The sequence below is a fragment of the Leptonychotes weddellii genome, chromosome 3 (genome assembly GCF_054177405.1).
Source record: "Leptonychotes weddellii isolate Sample4059 chromosome 3, ASM5417740v2, whole genome shotgun sequence".
Classification (NCBI taxonomy): Eukaryota; Metazoa; Chordata; class Mammalia; order Carnivora; family Phocidae; genus Leptonychotes; species Leptonychotes weddellii.
Genome location: NC_138371.1, coordinates 30,064,326 through 30,083,693, shown reverse-complemented (window position 1 = coordinate 30,083,693; position 19,368 = coordinate 30,064,326). Strand labels below are relative to the sequence as shown.

The 19,368-nt window shown below is 36.4% G+C and overlaps 1 protein-coding gene and 1 long non-coding RNA gene across 2 annotated transcripts in view; one reads left to right on the top strand and one right to left on the bottom strand.

Moving 5' to 3' along the window:
* Positions 1–19,368, bottom strand: part of LOC145720742 (uncharacterized) — a 440,998-nt gene that overhangs the window by 149,110 nt on the left and 272,520 nt on the right. The gene's annotated exons all lie outside the window — the stretch shown is intronic.
* BMPR2 (bone morphogenetic protein receptor type 2) overlaps positions 1–19,368 on the top strand; it is a 197,208-nt gene that overhangs the window by 97,799 nt on the left and 80,041 nt on the right. Inside the window, exon 2 of the mRNA XM_081815269.1 lies at positions 18,126–18,296. Within this exon, the coding sequence (XP_081671395.1) occupies positions 18,126–18,296 (171 nt within the window). The remainder of the gene's footprint in view (positions 1–18,125; positions 18,297–19,368) is intronic.

The following is a 19,368-nucleotide window of genomic DNA, read 5'->3' as shown; positions in this document are numbered from 1 at the left end:
TGGAGACTATGGAGTCATAATATTACTGTCATTTCTGAAACAGATAAGACAAAGGAATGAAAACAGTTATCAAAGCATAAATCAGTATTGTTTTCCTATTCTGAAAGAAGACCAAATTTATATTGAAAGGATTCAATGAGTATCAAATATATAATAAAAAGAGAACAGCACTTAGATACATGCTAATAAATTGATTGGATTAAAAAGAAAAAGGAAGAAAAATAAATCTATAAGCATTTGTAACTAGTCCACTATTCCCAGGTTGGTGAAAAGGAACTAAAATCAAGCTTTGCCTTTGGAATTCTGATGCTCATTATGAGCTGTGCTAACAGTTTTGACACAAAAATGATGATTCCAGGATAAAGGGGAAGCAAGAAAATAGGAGTTTTAAACCAGAAGCGGCAGTTCATTTGACAGAATAAGAATTGACTTGATTCGGTTGACTGCCTAATGGTAAAGAAAATAAAAAATCACATGTTTTTACATTCTCTTAGTTATTTGACAAACATATTCACATAATTTGAATTAATTATATTACTTTTTTTCCTATCTCCTTAAGGGTCAGGAATCACATAATAAATTTCCTTAGTACCTCCCTACTGTGGGGGTGAGGTAGCATTTTGGAGAGGATCGTTCTTTTACCAGGAAAGCTATTTTGCATATTGCAGAATATTTAGTACCACTGGCCACTGGACTTAAAGCGTAATGAAGACCCCTCAGTCATTGTGACAACCCAAACAAAACAAACAAACAAAATACAGTCCTACATTGGAAATATTGTGGGTGGGTTCCAGACCACCGCAATAAAGTGAACATCACAATAAAGTGAGTCAAATGAATTTCTTGATTTCCCAGTGCCCTTAAGTTATGTTTATGCCATATTGTAGTCTATTTAAAGTGTGCAATAGCATTACATCTAAAAAATAATGCTCATACCATAATTTAAATATATTTTATTGCTAAAATATACTGATCCTCCTCTGAGCTTTCAGTGAAACATAATCTTTTTGCTGTTGGAGGGTCTTGCCTTGGTATTGATGGGTGCTGACTGATCAGGGTGGTGGTGATTGCTGAAGGTTGGATGGCTGTGGCATTTTCTTAATATAAGACAACAATGACGTTTGCCTCATCAGTTAACTTCCTTTCAAACACAATTTCTTTGTAGCATATGATACTGTTTGATAGCATTTTAATCCACAGAAGTCTTTCAAAAATGGAATCAATCCTCTCAAACCCTGCCACTCCTTATCAGCTAAGTTTATGTAATGTTCTCAATCTTTTGTTGTCATTTCAATAATCTTCAGTGTCTTCATCAGGACCAGATCTATCTTAAGAAACCACTTTCTTTGCTCATCTGTAAAAAGCAGTTCCTCATCTGTGCAAGTTTTGTAATGTGATTGTGCAATTTAGTCACATCTTCAGACTCTACTTCTAATTCTAGTTCTCTTGCATTTTTCACCACATTTGCTGTTACTTCTTCCATTGAGGTCTTGAACTACTCAAAGTTGTCCATGAGAGTTGGAATCAACATCTTCCAAACTCTTGTTCATTTAGATATTTTGACCTCTTCCCATGAATCATGAATGTCCTTAATGGCATCTTGAATGGTGAATCCTTTCCAGAAGATTTTTAATTTACTTTGCCCAAATCCATCAGAGGAATCACTCTTTATGGCAGCTACAGCCATACAAAATGTATTTCTTAAATAATAAGACTTGAAAGTCAAAATGATTCCTGCATTTATGGGCTACAAAATGGATTATGTGTTAGCAGGCATGAAAGCAACAATAATCTCTTTGTTCATCTCCATCAGAAAGGTCTTGGGTGACCAAGTGTATTGTCAATAAGCAGTAATATTTGGGATGGAGTTTTTTTTTCTGATGAGTAGCTCTCAACAATGGGCTTAAAATATTCAGTAAACCATATTGTAAACAGATGTGCTGTCATCCAGATTGTTCCTTTTATAGAGTATAAGCAGAGTAGATTTAGCATAATTCTTAGGGGCTGTAGGATTTTTGGATTGGTCAATGAGCATTGGCTTCACCTTGGTTACCATTTGCATTAATTCCTAACAAGAGAGTCAGCCTGTGCTTTGAAGCTTTGAAGCTAGGCATTGACTTCTTTCTAGCTATGAAAGTCGTAGATGGCATCTTTTTCCTATATAAGACTGTGTTGTCTACATTGAAAATCTAAAAATACTAGAAATTGAAAATTGTCTAGTATAACCACTTTCATTAATTATTTTGGCTAGATCTTCTGGATAACTTGATGCAGCTTCTACATCAGTATTTGCTTCATCTTGTACTTTTATGTTACAGAAATGGCTTCTTTCCTTAAACCTCATGAACCAACCTCTGCTAGTTTCCAGCTTTTCCTCTGTAGTGTCTTCAACTCTCTCAGCCTTCTTTGAATTGAAGAGAGTTAGGTCCTTGTTCTGCGTTAGGCTTTGACTTAAGGGAATGTTGTACTGGTTTGATATTCTGTCCAGACCACGAAAACTTTCTCTGTATCAGCAATAAGGGTATTTGGTTTTCTTTCTTTCTTTTTTTTAAAGATTTTTATTTATTTATTTGACAGAGAGAGAGATAGCGAGAGGAGGAACACAAGCAGGGGGAGTGGGAGAGGGAGAAGCAGGCTTCCTGCCGAGCAAGGAGCCCGATGTGGGACTCGATCCCAGGACCCTGGGATCATGACCTGAGCCGAAGGCAGACGCTTAACGACTGAGCCACCCAGGCGCCCAGGGTATTTGGTTTTCTTATCATTCATGTGTTCATTGGAGTCGCACTTTTAATTTCCTTCAAGAGCTTTTCCTTTGCATTCACAACTTGGCTAACTGGTATAAGTGGCTTAGTTTTTAGCCTATCTAGGCTCTAAGCACACCTTCCTCACTAAGCTTAAACATTTCTAGCTTTTGATTGAAAGTGGGAGATGTGTGACTTCTTTTCACTTTATCACATAGAGGCCATTGTAGGGTTATCAACTGGCCTAATTTCAGTATTGTTGTGTCACAGAGAATAGGGAGGCCCAAGGAGAGGGAAAAAGATCGGGAACTCCTGGTCAGTGGAACAGTCAGAACACACACAACATTTGTCAACTAAGTTCTATATGGTTGTAGTTTGTGGCAACCCAAAGCAATTACAGTAGTACAAAGATCACTATTCAAAGTTCACCATAATGACCATCATAATAATAAAAAAGTTTGAAATATTGTGAGAATTATCAAAATGTGATACAGAGACATGAAGTGAACAAATGCTATTGGAAAAATGGTGCTGATGAACTTGCTTGTTGTGGGGTTGCCATAAACCTTCAATTTGTCAAAAACTCAGTATCTGGGAAGCTCAATGAAACAGTATGTCTGTATCACTTCCACACATTTTCAGTTGACCCTTCTGGACAAGTGGTCCTGTCTAAATTAGGAACTGCTGTTCATCTACTGATTTGTACTCAGGGTGTCAACCGACATGTACCAATCAAAATAAAAATACAAAGGATAGCTGTCTAAATCTTTTTAATAATGTAAATTATTGCAGTAATTCCATCTTTTACCTAGTTTTTTATCATGCCTCTTCATCACCCCCATATATTTTTTTTTTAAAAGATTTTATTTATTTATTTATTTGACAGAGAGAGACACAGCGAGAGAGGGAACACAAGCAGGGGGAGTGGGAGAGGGAGAAGCAGGCTTCCCGCAGAGCAGGGAGCCCGATGCGGGGCTCGATCCCAGGACCCTGGGATCATGACCTGAGCCGAAGGCAGATGCTTAATGACTGAGCCACCCAGGCGCCCCCCCCATATATTTTTTTTTAAAAGAGACTTTAATAGAGTAGTTTCGGGTTCACTGCAAAATCGAGTGGAAAGTACAGAGTGTTCTCATCTAGCCCCTGCCCAGATGTGCTGCCTCCACTATCAAAATCAAGTTGAGGACGTTTCCCTCCATTCCTCGTTTGCTGAGAGTTTTCATCATGAATGGGTATTGGATTTTTTCAAGCGCTTTTTCTGCATCTGTTGATTTGATTGTGTGATTTTTCTTTTTAGCCTGTTGATGTGTGATAGATTACATTAATTGATTTTCAGATATAGAACCAGCTTTGCCCACCTGGAATACATCGCCCTATACATTTTTTTCCCAAATGCTCAACTATAGATAGGCCTTGTGATTTTTTAGTCTTAGCAATTCTATGTTCAAAGCTCCTTTGCATTGGTTTTTATTTTAAAAGATTTATTTATTTATTTATTTGAGAAAGAGAGAGCATGAGTGAGCACGAGCAGGGGGAGGGGCAGAGGGAGAAGCAGACTCCCTGCTGAGCAGGGAGCCTGCCTTGGGGCTAGATCCCAGGATCCCGGGATCATGCATGACCTGAGCAGAATGCAGATGCTTAACTGACTGAGCCACCCAGATGCCTCTATTCATTGTTTTAACTTAAATTTTTCATATATAAGATGAAGAGATTGAACTATTAAAACTAAAGTTCGTCTTAGTGCTCTACTTCTATGATTCATGTCTAGAATGTTTAGGCTGTTATTGCCAAAAAGCCCAGCATTTTAAAATTTTTATTGTGAAATATTTCAAACACATACTCAGAGACAGATATTGAAGACCAAGATTTAGCAGATAGTACATTTTGTCATATTTGTACTTGATATACTTAAAAAATGTATGTGTGCATGTATTAGGTTAGTTAAAACTCCACTCCGTAATTATATTTCCTTTACTCCTTACCAAAACTGATCACTCTCCTGTAGTATGAATCCTTTAAAAAAAAAAATTATACCTACAGTTTTAGTACATAATATATGCATCCATAAACAATCTACATTATTATTTTGGGTTACTTTACTTTATATAAATGATACCATACTGCATAATGTGTTCAAAAACCATTTTTTAGGAAGTTACATGGAGATGGGATGCCTGGGTAGCTCAGTTGGTTGAGGATCCGACTCTTGGTTTCAGCTCAGGTCATGATCTCAGGGTCCTGGGATCAAGCCCAGTGGCAGGCTCCATGCTCAGCAGGGATTCTGCTTGAGGATTCTCTCCCTCTCTCTGTACCCCTCCCCCCGCTCGTACTCACTCTCTCTCTCTAAAATAAATCTTTAAAAAGTTACATGGAGAGTAAGATAGTAAGATTAATAGTTATTTCCATATTTTGTATTAATTAAATTACACAGATATCCTCCCACCATCGAATTAGGTTATGAAAATCTTTGGGGAGGTACAAATTGAGAAACTGAGCAAGCTGGGAAATTGGGATTTGAATTCTGGTTCACCCAACTCTCAAGCCCATGTCTTATCATACAGCAGGCTGCTTACATTCCATTCTTTGATAAATGCCAGGATTGAATGACTACTGCAGCTTCTCAGGTATTTGCCTTAATTTGGAGCATTGTTCAAAGCAATAAAGAGCAGTGGTCTCCTTTTTAACATCAGAAAATTTTGTAACATCCGCTTTTCAGTAACTATGTTGATTTAGAAAATATGTAATGATAAAGAAACTTTGGAAGGATGCCTAAGTAAATTAGTTAAGAATAGTGGTTTCCTGGGGTGCCTCGGTGGCTCAGTCGTTAAGTGTCTGCCTTTGGCTCAGATCATGATCCCAGAGTTCTGGGATCAAGCCCCACACTGGGCTCCCTGCTCAGCAGGAAGCCTGCTTCTCCCTCTCCCACTCCCCCTGCTTGTGTTCCCTCTCTCACTGTGTCTCTCTCTGTCAAATAAATAAATAAAATATTAAAAAAAAAATAATGGTTTCCTGAGGTGGGAGGAGGGTAACAGTAGAATAGACAAATGGGAACAAAAGTATGAGTGAAACTTTTCACTATATGTCTTTTATATTTCTGTATTTTAAACCATATAAAACATTGCCTGCTCAAAAAAGGCTTTAGAGAGAAAAAAGAAATATGTAATCGCAGAATTTACCCATACTTTAAAATGATATCTGTTACTCATAATGGCATCTAGTGAATTTGCAAATCAGTAATGCCTGTATTTGTGGACATACTCCTTCAGTTCACAGATGGTGCTTGATAAACAGGTGCAACTGCTGCAGACTTAGTGGAACAATTCTGGAGTACCTACATGTTTGAAATCTAGCAGGTTGGTAACTGTGGTTCTAGGCCCATCTAGAGTCAAACTTATTTAATGATTCTTATCATTTACTAAATTTGACATGATATGATGAAAAGCAGTTTACTGAGAAATGAATTGTTTGTGACCATAATTTTATCAAAATAACAAAATAATTGAAGGGTAATTTTTCCAGTTACTATTTTATGATGCAACAGCAGGGCTGTTTTGAAAATGTGTTTCTTTGGGCGTTTTACCTTTTTTATTCTTAAATACTTTGCTAGGTATGTAAATTGACACTTGAAAATACTTTTTAACCAAATATCCATCAAAACATTACTATAAGTAGAATATGATCATTAAAATTTAAAAGAAAAAGAGCCTTTTAGCATTTTAGATCCTTTTAATTTTTTTGATAAATTGTTTTTAAAATTCATTACAGAAATAATGCATGGTCTTCATTATAGAAAAAGAATTCAAAAGGGCAGAGAAATAAAAAGAACATTCAGTTCTCTCCATCCAGAGATGATCACTGCTTATACCTTTGATTTTTGCTATTGTAAATAAAATAAAATAAGTTGAATGAAAATAATTATAAATTCAAAAGAAAAATAATTAAAATAAGAATCTAAATTTCACCTGAAACTAATATTACACTGTATGTTAACTAACCGGAATTTATTTATTTATTTATTTATTTTAAAAAAGATTTTATTTATTTATTTGACAGAGAGTAAGAGAGCACAAGCCGGGGAAGCAGCAGCAGAGGGAGAGGGAGAAGCAGGCTCCCCACTGAACAGAGAGCCTGATGAGGGGCTTGATCCCAGGACCCTGGGATCATGACCTGAGCCGAAGGTAGCCGCTTAACCGACTGAGCCACTCAGGCGCCCCTAACTAACTGGAATTTAAATAAAAACTTGAAATTACTAAAAAAATAAATAAATAAAATTATGAAATAATAAAAAGAAACCTAAATTTTTCTGATAAGTTAGCCTAGTATTTATTTGGCAGACATTCTGGAATCAGACAAACATGGGTTTGAATCTTTACTCTGATACTTAACACCTGGGTGATTTGGGTTAACTTACTTATCCCTCTGTATGTCTTAGTATCCTTCTTTGTAAAATTGAAATGATAATGCCCATCTAATAGGATTATTGGGAGGATCACCAAGACTCCAACTGTAATCTCCATTTAACAGTTAAATGTATGTTTTTATTTCTCAAGATAACAGATGTTTGTTATAATTTAAGGAGGTTATTTATTTTTTAGAAGGATGAAATTTTTGTTCAAAGCTACAGGAAGATTTCTACTTAGCCAGTTTTATATTTTGAAATACAATTACTGTCAAGTTAGAATTGATTTTGACATTCAAGGATTTTCATTGGCTAGATTTTTAAATTTTTTTTAACCTTGCCTTGCCAGTCTTTAGGCAGGAATTGATTAAAAGTGGTAGACAAGGGCGCCTGGGTGGCTCAGTTGGTTAAGCATCTGCCTTTGGCTCAGGTCATGATCCCAGGGTCCTGGGATTGAGCCCCATGTAGGGCTCCCTGCTCAGCAGGGAGCCTGTTTCTCCCTCTCCCTCTGCCTGTCGCTTCCTTTGCTTGTGCTCTCTCTCTCTCTCAAATAAAGAAATAAAATCTTAAAAAAAAAAAAAAAAGAAAGTGGTAGACAAATCTTCATTGTTTCATTATAACTGTTCCTATTGATCCTGGCTAGAGAGGGAGATGAGGAAAAATGGCAGTTCTTCTTCCATTGGAAATAAAGTAGTTGTACATTTTAATGGCTGATGAGGGCAGAATTGGTTGAATATAAGCTAGAAACTGGCATTCATGGTGGTATTCTTTTTGACTTCTGGTATAGCCATAGAAGTTTTTAAGTTTGGGATAAATGCTTCATGACATTGACTTCCTTTATAGCCACTGTCTTAGAAATATATTCAGTATCACTATCTTGGAAGTATTGAATATGAGCCCAGCTAATTTTCAGAGCTAAATTTCATTTGAGTTGAAGGGAACACACAAAAATCCTCTTTAGTCTGACATAAATAAATGGGTAGATATAAACACAATGCAGGGTCAGGTGTTCTGGTCATTAGATTTACTTTGTAGACATGACTTTTGAAGAGTGAGCCTGGTTTATGTTAAGAAGAATGTTTTATAGGAGATTTTTTTTATGTGCTCCAGGTTTTACTTTTGTGATACTTAGGGCTTGTATAATGGAATTAAATATTTGTATGATTGCATCTCTCTGAGGAAATTGGCATGCTGAATATTTGTGGTTATAAGAAAGGTTGCTGTGAGGAAGAGATAAAAGAGATAAATGGCGTGTGAGAAGGATAATGTATATGGTTTGATGTTTTGGTCTGTTACCTATCACTGAACATTACAAAATTAAAGATGTTTTAAAATGCATGTAATTCTGCAGTGAGTGAATGGAACAAGAACTTAGTATTGATTGCATTTGTTTTTTTCTCCTGTAAATTATGGGTAAACCAATAAAAATTATCCTAACTATAAAATCTGAATTTTCCTCAAATGAACTATTGATAGTTAAATCTTTGATGTGCTATAAATTAATATTCTACCATCAGTAGGTTAGATCATTCGGTCATCTTTTAGATATGATTTGAGATGTGTGGCCAGAAGAACTGTCCCCATCCTCTCACATCCTTGTGTAGCTGGTCACAAGAATCCTCACCCTCCTCTCACATCCTTGAAAATCATCCATACCAAGTTACTTGGTCCTGAATTTTCTTCATTAGAAATTTCTTTTTGAGATAAAGCATTGCATTTCTCAACAGTCCCTCTATAAAAAAATTAATAAACTTTATTTTTGAGAGCAGTCTTAGGTACACAGGAAAATGAAGTAGAAAGTACAGAGTTCCCATATATCCCCATCCCTACACAGGCAGAGCTGCCCCACTGTTGATATCCTGCACCTCTGTGATACATTTGTTAGAACTGATGAACCTACAAATAACCATCATCATCACTCAGAGTCCACAGTTTACTCTTAGGTTCATTCTTGGTATCATACATTCTATGCACAAATATATAATGACATTGCCCACCATTGTAGTATCATACAGAAGAGTTGCACTGCCCTAAAAATCCTCTGCTCTGCGCATTCATCCCTCCCTTCTCCCAGCTCCTGGCAGCCACTGATCTTTTTTTTTTTTTTAAGATTTTATTTATTTATTTGACAGAGACACAGCGAGAGAGGGAATACAAGCAGGGGGAATGGGAGAGGGAGAAGCAGGCTTCCCGCAGAGCGGGGAGCCCGATGCGGGACTCGATCCCAGGACCCTGGGATCATGACCTGAGCCGAAGGCAGACGCTTAACGACTGAGCCACCCAGGCGCCCCAGCCACTGATCTTTTTATTGTCTCCATAGTTTTGCCTTTTCCAGAATGTCATATATTTGGAATCATACAGTATATAGCTTTTTCAGATTGGCTTCTTTCACTTTCCAGTTTCCTCCGTGTCTTTGTTTATCCATTCTTCAGTTGAGGGACATTTGGGTTATAAATAATTTTGGGTGACTACAAATAAAGTCACTCCAAGCATTTAGATAAAAGTTTTTGTGTGAACATAGTTTTTATTACATTTAGGTCAATACCTAGGAGTGGGATTACTGAGTGAAATGCTAAGTTAAACTTATAAGAAACTATCAAACCATTTTCCACAGTGGCTGTACCATTTTGCATTTTCATCAGAAGCGTTTTCCCACCTGTGTCAGTATCCTTAGCAGTACTTGGTATTGTCAAGGGTTTATTGTTTTGTTTTATTTTTAACTTTTAGTCATTCTAATAGATGTGTAGTACTATTTTATTGTAGTTTTAATTTGCATATTTTAATGTGAAAACCTATTTGTCAAAAGCCTTTTTATTTTTATGTCGGGGAAAGGAAATAGAGATAAAGATAGGAAAAGCTGGCCAGCAGAGCTCCCACATTAAAGGGCCCTCGGTGTCCAGGGAAAGAGGGCATACTTTGCCTGTTGACCTTATTACAAAGGACTAGTCTTTGTTTAAACAACAACAAAGACACCCCATAACTGGAGTCTCTCATTTCAGATATTTAATGCCATAATTAGCTGATATTTATTTTGCCACATTTTACTTTGTTTATATGTAAGGAATACTGTTTGAATGACTCTCTAAACCAAGATTTTGTAGTACAAGCCAGTTTCTGCCAGTACTAGAAGTACTTGGTCAGAGGAAGTGAGGGAATTTGAATGCTTTGTAAGCTTTTAATGAACAAATGTATATGATGGGGCATAATGTATTCTCTTGGTAGAGCACATGGTCTTAATGTCAAGTTCCTTTTTGCAGACACCATACTTTCTCTTTCTAGAATACTATTCTTGTTTTACTTTAAATAAACAAGATTCCTTTTAAAATTGAACATGTAGGAGCGCCTGGGTGGCTCAGTCCGTTAAGTGGCTGCTTTCGGCTCAGGTCATGATCCTGGGTCTTGGGATCGAGCCCCGCATCGGGCTCCCTGCTCCGCGGGAAGCCTGCTTCTCCCTCTCCATCTGCCTGTCACTCTGCCTACTTGTGCTCTCTCTCTGTCTCTCTGTCAAATAAATAAATAAAATCTTTAAAAAAATAAAATAAAATAAAATTGAACATGTACACAAATGTTCATAGCAGTTTTATTTCTGAGAGCCGAAAGCTGGAAACTACCCAGATAACCTTTTTAAAGGGTGAAAAGTTAGATTGTGGTACATCCATACTATGGAATACTACTTTATAAAAAGTAATGAACTATTGGGCGCCTGGGTGGCTCAGTCGTTAAGCGTCTGCCTTCGGCTCAGGTCATGATCCCAGGGTCCTGGGATTGAGCCCCACATCGGGTACCTGCTCAGCGGGGACCCTGCTTCTCCCTCTCCCACTCCCCCCTGCTTGTGTTTCCTCTCTCACTGTATCCCTCTCTGTCAAATAAATAAAAATAAAATCTTTAAAAAAAAATAAAAAAATAAAAAAAATAGTAATGAACTATTGATACTGCAACAGTGGAATGAACCTCAAGGAAAATTTGCTCAGTGAAAAAAGCCAATCTCAAAAGGATGTGTATTACATGATTCTGTTTATATAACAGCTGAGAAATAGCATAATTATTAAAATGGAGAATAGACTAGTGGTTGCTATAGGAATGGAGACAAATAGATGGTTAACATGAGGGAGTCTTGTGATAGTATAGTTGAGTATTTTTATTTTTATTTATTTATTATTTTTTAAGGTTTTATTTATTCATTTGTCAAAGAGAGAGAGAGCACAAGCAGAGGGAATGGCAGACAGAGGGAGAAGCAGGCTCCCCGCTGAGTGAGGAGCCCAATGCGGGACTTGATTCCAGAACTCTGGGATCATGACCTGAGCCAAAGGCAGATGCTTAACTGACTGATCCATCCAGGTGCCCCTTGATTTTTTTTTTTTTTTTTAAGATTTTAGGGACGCCTGGGTGGCTGTGCATAGATATGCACAGATTATTGCATATATAACTGGTGAAATCTGAATAAGCTGTATGAATTGTCCTAATGTCAATTTCCTGACTTTGGTATTGTGTAGTGATTGTGTGGAATGTTTGCACTGAGGAGAGAGGCATTAGACTTCACTCTGTATTTCTTTCCAACTACCTATGAGTCTATAATTATTTCAAAATAAAAATTTTTCAATCTAAAAGTAATTGATTCAAATACAAATACTCTTGTTTTTGAAATGTGTAATTAATACATGGATATATTTTCATTAAAATTCAAATAATATAAGAGTATTTGGTAAAAAGGGAAAAGGGCAGATCGTTATTTTCAGAGTAGTTTTTTTTTTCCCTTTCTCTCTTGCCCTCGTAAAAATAAAGAAGTATAATGATGTTGCTGATTTATATCTGTAATGATAGTTAACTGATCCAGACATGATAAAACTATGCCATACCTCTACACCCTACTTTCTTGGTGGTGTTTTATTATGGAGTGGGAAATTCAAGAGAGCTTAGTATTCCAGACATACTGTATCTGTTCCTGAAATTAAATGCTGCATAGGATTAGCAAATATTGATCCAGGAAGCATATGTAAACAGAAAATGATGATTTTATTCTCAGTAATGTAGATGTATATGAGGGGGAAAATAATATAATATTGTTTTCACACTCATACTATTTTTATAGCTTCATTTATTATAGAGTGGTAGAAGGACTAGATAATTATTGCCTAGATTTTGTAACCTTTGAATGGGAATATGATATTGAATACAGGACATGTAGATATGAAAACTGTCTATCCTTAATAGTACTGGGGATTTGTGCCATACAAAATGAGTTAAATAAACCTGATCTTGCTCTAGGAACAAATGAAGTTCACTTCCAGCTTCATGTGGGAGATATGCATGTAAACAGATAAAATATAATCCTAAAGTAGTTAAGAGTAAAGAGCTTTGGGAGTGAAGTCTGCATGAAGAGCAAGAAAAAATGACATTCTGGATATTGGGAACATATGTGTAAATGTCAGGAAAGGTCTTCCCATGTTAGTGGGAACCAAGAGTGGAGGAGTGGGATCAATGGCAAGAGGTAGATTGGGTCCCAGGACTGACTTACTCGTGAGGCACAGGAGGCATAGGGCTGGGCATAGGGCCCACAGTATTTCTGGAGGCCATTGGTAATTTCTTTTAAAACCAGAAGGAAAAAATGAACCTTTAGACTGAAGAAAATGTTTTAATGTCTGACATTAATAGATTTTCTTTATACCAATGCAGTTACAAAATATAATTTTAAATATTATTATTTTTTTTAAAGATATTTATTTATTTGACAGAGAGACACAGCCAGAGAGGGAACACAAGCAGGGGGAGTGGGAGAGGGAAAAGCAGGCTTCCCGCCGAGCAGGGAGCCCGATGTGGGGCTCAATCCCAGGACCCTGAGATCATGACCTGAGATGAAGGCAGACGCTTAACCGACTGAGCCACCCAGGTGCCCCTTAAATATTTTTTTTTTTATAGAGGAAGGGGCCCGTGGAAAACTAAAGTTCCTAGTGCCCACAGAAGTGATCATGCAGGTTTGTTGGTTCTTGATTATGAAGGATCTTACATACTAACTGAAGAGTTTGGATTTAATTCTAGAACATTAGGGACCTAACAGATTTTAAGCATAATCAGTTCTGTCTTTTATGAAGATACCTCTGTCAGCAATTTGTATAAGACTATTTCTAGTTTAATGTAGTTACATTAAATCATAATTGTTTTAGTGATTATTATAACCAAATATCACCTGTTTAAAATGAGGAGAACAATTTTTAAAAATGTTTTATTTATTTATTTGAGAGAGAGAGAGAATGAGTGGTGGGGGGAGGCAGGGGTGGGGGCAGAGGGAGAGAAGCAGACTCTGCTGACTGAGGAGCCTGTTGCAGGGCTTTATCTCACGACCCTGAGATCATGACCTGAACCAAAATCAGGAGTTGGAAGCTTAACAGCTGAGCCACCCAGGTGCCCCAAAGAGAACAATTTTTTAAAGACCCATGTCTAATTATTGTACCTGGTTAAGGACGTCCCTTAAAAGACATTGACCATAATGACCATACTTGACTGATCAAAATTTGTCTAGCTGTTGACAAACTTAGAATACCTACACGTAAATAATCAGGTCTCTGTATGTAATCTGTGACAATATAATGCTAGGCTGTACTATTTCTCATTGTAACATTTGCTTTATCCCTATTTTTCCTACATTATTTATGAAGAATTCCTAGCTTTATACACAGATACTGCTGAGACTGATCTCAACAAATAGCATTTTTTTAAAAAAGATTTTATTTATTTATTTGTCAGAGAGAGAGAACACAAGCAGGGGGAGTGGCAGGCAGAGGGAGAAGCAGGCTCCCTATGGAGCAGGGAGCCCGATGCAGGACTCTATTCCAGGACCCTGGATCATGACCTGAGCCAAAGGCAGATGGTTAACCAACTGAGCCACCCAGGTGTCCCTCAACAAATAGCATTTTTACAAAGATTTATTTATGTATACTTCTTTTTATTTATTTATTTATTTAAATTCAATTAATGAACATATAATGTATTATTAGTTTCAGAGGTAGAGATCAGTGATTCATCAGTCTTATATAATACCCAGTGCTCATTATATCACGTGTCCTCCTTAGTGTTCATCACCCGGTTACCCCATCCTTCCACACCCCCTCCCCTTCAGCAACCCTCAGTTTCAACAAATAGCTTTTTAAAAGCTGCAAATACTGTTTTATAAAATTTTTCTTTGTTTTGACAAGGGCAGTTTAGTTAGAATTCTTGCTAGTACACCTTTATATTGTTTAAAAATTTCCTGATTAATAATCTGAAATAGTTACTCTCAAAATAGGAAATCATAATTGGTCTATACTAATGCCACTGTCATGAAATAATTCCTAATAAGTAGTCTGGTGTTATTTTAAGAAAAAATTATGTAGTAAAAACTCAGGGATATTTAAGATATGATTCATTTCCCTCTAATTTGTACCATTATTGTTTTGACATGGAATTCAGCTTAGTTAGTAGGGGTGGGGTATGAAGAGGGAGACCTAGGGGAGGTTAGATTTGTTTGTTTTTTTGTCTTTTTCTATAAGGAGAACTTTAGATTTCAGTCATCAAATTATTTACTAATGGCACTAAAAAATTTACACATGTTCAGGCCTTTAACTACTTTTCAGTTGTAAAGGATATCTAAGAAGAGCAAAAAGTTTTGTTTTAACATCTTTTTTTTTCACGAGGTATACCTTTTTTTTTTTTTAAGATTTTATTTATTTATTTGACAGAGAGAGACAGACACAGCGATGGAGGGAACACAAACAGGGGGAGTGGGAGAGGGAGAAGCAGGCTTCCCACCAAGCAGAGAGCCCAATGTGGGGCTTGATCCCAGGACCCTGGGATCATGACTTGAGCTGAAGGCAGATGCTTAACGACTGAGCCACCCAGGCGCCCTATAACTTTTCTTTTTCTAAAGTAAATAAAGCCGTTTTGGGGCGCCTGGGTGGCTCAGTCGCCCTATACCTTTTCTTTTTCTTTTTAAAGTAAATAAGGCAGTTTTGGGGCACCTGGGTGGCTTAGTCGTTAAGTGTCTGTCTGCCTTCAGCTCAGGTCATGGTCCCAGGGTCCTGGGATTGAGCCCCACATCGGGCTCTCTGCTCGGTGGGAAGCCTGCTTCTCCCTCTCCCACTTCCCCTGCTTGTGTTCCCTCTCTCACTGTGTCTCTCTCTGTTAAATAAATAAAATCTTTAAGGAAAAAAAATAAGGCAGTTTTATTTATGATTTCTTTACTTGCAGGTACAGTTAAATCTCTATTCATTAACTCAATATTCAATACAAAATTCTAGTAAAAATAATAGGAGAGGAGGGGAAAAATGATATCTTGGTTATGAAAAACTAGTTACTGAGTTCATAAATTCTGACCTTTTTAACAGTCAAGACAAAAATGGAAATAGAGTGGATTGTGTAACTTCAATATGTGGTAGTAGGTAAGGAGCACTTAACCCAAGTCAAAAAAAAAAAAAAAAAGGACGGTGATGGCCCTGGCTGACTCAGTTGGAAGAACATGTGACTTTTGATCTTGGGGTTTTGAGTTTGAGTCCCACATTGGGTGTAGAGATTACTAAAAAAAATAATAAATTTAAGAAACTGGGATGGGACAGGAAAAAGAAATTATGCCTTATAGATATGCTTTTTTATATCTATTACAGATTTTTTATTTGTAGTTTGAATCATTTAAGTATGAATCTTTTTGTTGTATCTGCTTTGTATGTAGAAATATATTTGATTTTAATCTTTATGATCACTTGGTAAAGTTTGCAAATTAGGATGATCTAAGGAAATTGGGATATTAAATGTGTAAGATAATCTAGTAAATATAATTAAACTTGTTATTAAATGAATTTGAATAGGTGGCTACATGTTGCAGAAATACAGTTGAATCAAAATTACGCTGATGTCCTAGAATTAGTTTTTATAAATAGGCTGTACTATGTTGTTTGGCTATTTAGTTTTTTGTGTTTTTTTTAAGATTTTATTTATTTGACAGAGAGAGAGAGAGAGGGAGAGCAGGAACACAAGCAGGGGGAGTGGGAGAAGAAGAGGGCTTCCCGCTGAGCAGGGAGCCTGATGCGGGGCTCGATCCCAGGTCCCCGGAATCATGACCTGAGCCGAAGGCAGATGCTTAACGACTGAGCCACCCAGGTGCCCATATTTAGTTGATATTAGTAGTATCTTATACAAGACTGCCTGAAATGGTTTTAAATATAGAAATCAAGTTACATTTATTTTTGAGTAATTACTCTTTGTGAGTACTGAATTTAATAATTACTGTCTGTCTCCAAATAGACCATGTAAGATGCTTGAAGGATAGAACTCTATATTACCTACTTGTGAATACCCTACTTGCCTAGCCCAATACTTTGAAGGTGCTTTCTCTTGTAATAAATACAGCAGGTCTATGTGTCTAAATGGACTTGGGCAGGGGCGCCTGGGTGGCTCAGTCGTTAAGCGTCTGCCTTCGGCTCAGGTCATGATCCCAGGGTCCTGGGATCGAGCCCCACATCGGGCTCCCTGCTCATGGGAAGCCTGCTCCTCCCTCTCCCATTCACCCTGCTTGTGTTCCTTCTTTCGCTGTGTCTCTGTCAAATAAATAAATAAAATCTTTAAAAAATAAATAAATAAATAAATGGACTTGGGCATATAGTTCTTGGCTCTTTCATTTCTTCCTCAGAGTTTGGTCCTTAGTTCTATAGGTTCAGAAACATTATTTTCATAGGTCATTTCCAGTGCTAAGGTGCTAGTGAATTAAGCCATACTAGATAGGATACACACCCAAAATGAATAAATAAATCAAAAGCCCAAGAGGAATAAATATATTGGCCATATATAAATGCATATTTAATGTATTAGATTGTTACTCTAGCTAGTCAAACCTTAGGAAAGTCAACTTTAAGAAACCAAATAAAGATCAGTTGTTGCTTTTGATAACCTTTTACTTCTTTGATAGTCTCAGCAATGTTGATAAATATTTGTTAGCTGATAAATTATGTGGCAAATATTCTATTGAAATGAGCTAAAACAGATTATGTATATGGAAAAAGATTAACTAGAATTGAAAGTACATTAGGTTGTCCCTTCAGCATACAGTGTGATTGAGCATTCTGTTTCTGGCTTTTATATTGATATATTTTTTTTAAAGATTTTATTTATTTATTTGAGAGAGAGCATGAGAGGGAGGAGGGTCAGAGAGAGAGGCAGACCCCCTGCCGAGCAGGGAGCCCGATGCGGGACTCGATCCCGGGACTCCAGGATCATGACCTGAGCCGAAGGCAGTCGCTTAACCAACTGAGCCACCCAGGCGCCCTTATATTGATATTTTTAATAACAGAAAGTCATTTTCTTTTTGTCCACTAATATCTTAGTTTTTAAAACAAATTTACTAAGGTATACTTTATATACCATGAAATTCACTCATTTTCAGTGACTGATTATTTTTTTATAAATTTACAGAGCTGTGCAGCCACTACCACAGTCTAATTTTAGAACATTTCCATCTGCCCAAGAAGAAACCATGTACCCACTGTACAATGTAGTCATTCTCCTCATCCTTAGTTTACCATGCCCAATGATGTATGTTTAGCTTTCTACAACTGACTATAAAATATGATAAAAGTGAATACTGCAGTATTTCCCAAAATTATTCAACCCTCTAGGTTTGTTAATTTGTTTTGAAGTTTTGATAATTTAAAGCCTGGACTTTTAAAATGATGTTTCTTTATTCAGATACCTAAATTATTTAATAGGAGAGTAGTGAGAATAATTTGTCTAAGAAGGGATTGCTTTTGGGAAGTCAGTTTTCAAGTTTGCTTCTTATTTGGAGGTGACAAATTAATGAACAGAAAGAAATTATTGAATAAATATAAATTACAAATGTATTCAGGTCTTGTTAGGGATTTAGTAGAAAAATTTAGAGTGCCTTTCAAAAAGACTAAGATTTTATATAATAATGTTTTACTAAGATTTTCTTAAAATTAAATTTGTCATTCTCTTACTTGTTTCAGCTTCTCAGAACCAAGAACGTCTATGTGCATTTAAAGATCCGTATCAACAAGACCTTGGGATAGGCGAGAGTCGAATCTCTCATGAAAATGGAACAATATTATGCTCAAAAGGTAGCACTTGCTATGGCCTTTGGGAGAAATCAAAAGGGGATATAAATCTCGTAAAACAAGGCAAGTAACACTTTTCTTACCTGAAATAACTTTGTGTTTCATATAATTGAAGTTTATCTAAATAGGACCTGAAGGTAGATTAAAACCTTCTCCAGGAAAACAGTAAGTTTTGAAATATATATCCTGTATATATTCACCCATAAGCCCCAAATTTATAAAGGGTAATAGGTTTTTAGCTTATTTTAATAACATTTTTCTTACTACAATGTTAATAATATATCCTCGTTCTTACAAAGTTTAGAAAATATAGAGAACTATGAAAAAAACAGTTGTCTACAACTTCATACTCTTACAAACTCTTTTATATATTAGTTTATTCCCTGCAAGTATATTTTTTATGGACCTCTATGTATATATGTGTGTGTACTTATTTTACAAAATTAGGATGATACTGTATGTATAAACAATTTCATACCCAATATTTCCTATCTTAAATTATATTATGAACATTTTCCCATGTCTTTAAATATACTTTGAAAACGTTTTTCACCTCTGTACAATATTGCATTGTATACACGCAATTTACTTACACATCACTCTGTTGTAGGACATTATATTGTGTTCTGGTTTCACTATAATACATAATGCTTCAGTGGACATCTTTGAACATATATCTTTTTTTTTTTTTTTTTTTTTTACTTTTCTGAATATACTTTTTTATTGTGTAACTTTCAGGTGTATAATGTTATAATTCAACATCTGTGTGCACTATAAAGTGATTATCCCCAAAACTCTTAGTTACTATCCATCACCCTACACTCTTTCACCTCTTTTGCATATATCCCCCAACTTCCTTCCCCTGATCTGGTCTATCTATGAGTTTGTTTTGTTTTGTTTGTTCATTAGGGTTTTTGTTTTGTTTTTTTATTATGTAAATCACCATACATTACATCATTAGTTTTTGATGTAGTGTTCCATGATTCATTGTCTGCGTGTAACACCCAGTGCTCCATTCAGTATGTGCCCTCTTTAATACCCATCACCAGGCTAACCCATCCTCCCGCCCCCCTCCCCTCTAGAGTTTGTTTCTCAGAGTCCATAGTCTCTCATGGTTCATCTCCCCCTCCAATTT